Genomic DNA, 1306 nt, shown 5'->3' on the forward strand with positions numbered 1-1306 from the left:
ATATTTAATTTTTTTAAGTGTATTTATTGTTCAAAATCAAGTTGTTGTTTTTTTGCATACACATCCACATTATTAAGTAAAAGATAACACAGAAATGGTTGGTTATATAAATCAATTTAAAAACAATATATTTATTGTTCAAACTTAAGTTTTGTATTTGGACACTTTTTTGCATGCACATTCATTGAATATTTGTACTTTCTTTCAATAGCCTGTGAGATCACCTTTGACGACACCAAGGTGCCAATTGAGAATGTCATTGGTGAAGTTGGTGGTGGTTTTAAGGTGATACAAACTCCCTTCACTGCACATTTTTAACACTATGATGACATGATGTTGCATTGACACGTGACATGTACGCATCATCTTTAGGTCGCCATGAACATTCTGAATAATGGGCGCTTCAGCATGGGCAGTGCAGGTGCAGGGCTGATCAAGAGGCTGATCGGTGAGAACACGATTCATAAAAAAGTCACCATTATTACTCGCATCCTTGTCGATGTAAATGTAATCTATACATCTCTTCAATTTAAATTAATCCACATGCCACATCATTCCAGAGTTGACATCAGAATATGCATGCACAAGAAAACAATTCAGCAGGAGCCTTTCTGAGTTTGGAATGATTCAGGTACGTTACAATTATGTTTAATCATATTGAATGATTCTGTTGTTACTATTTGCTAAGTCAGCATGTGGTTTTATTTTTCTTTGGCACAGGATAAGTTTGCTACCATGACCCTGAATGCGTTTGTGATGGAGAGCATGGCTTATCTCACTGCTGGAATGATGGACCGACCTGGAGTCCCAGACTGTTCTCTGGAGGCTGCTATGGTCAAGGTAAAGTAACCTGAAATCATCATCACTTGAACTTATTATAAATGAAAAACAACATGTTGGAGCATTGACCCTCAGTGGTGGTTATACAGGTCTTCAGCTCTGAGGGCAGCTGGATCTGTGTGAGTGAAGCCCTGCAGGTTTTAGGAGGGCTGGGCTTCACCAAGAACTACCCCTACGAGCGCTATCTCAGGGATTGCCGCATCCTCCAGATATTTGAGGTACAGAGGAACATGATTACATTTTTTTAGTCAAATCAGCAAAACCGCCATTCAGAAGTTTGGGTCCAGTATTTTGTATTGAAAAAAGTCTCTTATGCTCACCAAGACTAAAAAATAATATTGTGAAATATTTGAGATGGTCCTAACTGCAGAACACAAGATCCAGGGAACATGGTTGGATCCCACCTTACATATACCTAAACCTTCCCTGTCTCCACCCCCTGATCCCTAAACCTACCCATCTCCAC

At 39.2% G+C, this 1306-nt stretch overlaps 1 protein-coding gene across 1 annotated transcript; it reads left to right on the top strand.

Annotated features, from left to right (window-relative positions):
- Positions 1–210: 210 nt before the first annotated feature.
- Positions 211–1088, top strand: LOC107682897 (acyl-CoA dehydrogenase family member 9, mitochondrial-like). The gene is made up of 5 exons (XM_016479014.1): positions 211–285; positions 373–448; positions 561–631; positions 721–840; positions 930–1088. Exons 2-5 carry the CDS (start codon positions 379–381, stop codon positions 1086–1088), a joined length of 420 nt encoding a protein of 139 aa, XP_016334500.1. The 5' UTR covers positions 211–285; positions 373–378.
- The last annotated feature ends 218 nt before the right edge of the window (positions 1089–1306 follow it).

The sequence above is a fragment of the Sinocyclocheilus anshuiensis genome, unplaced genomic scaffold (genome assembly GCF_001515605.1).
Source record: "Sinocyclocheilus anshuiensis isolate Anshui unplaced genomic scaffold, SAMN03320099.WGS_v1.1 C32700685, whole genome shotgun sequence".
NCBI classification, from domain to species: Eukaryota; Metazoa; Chordata; class Actinopteri; order Cypriniformes; family Cyprinidae; genus Sinocyclocheilus; species Sinocyclocheilus anshuiensis.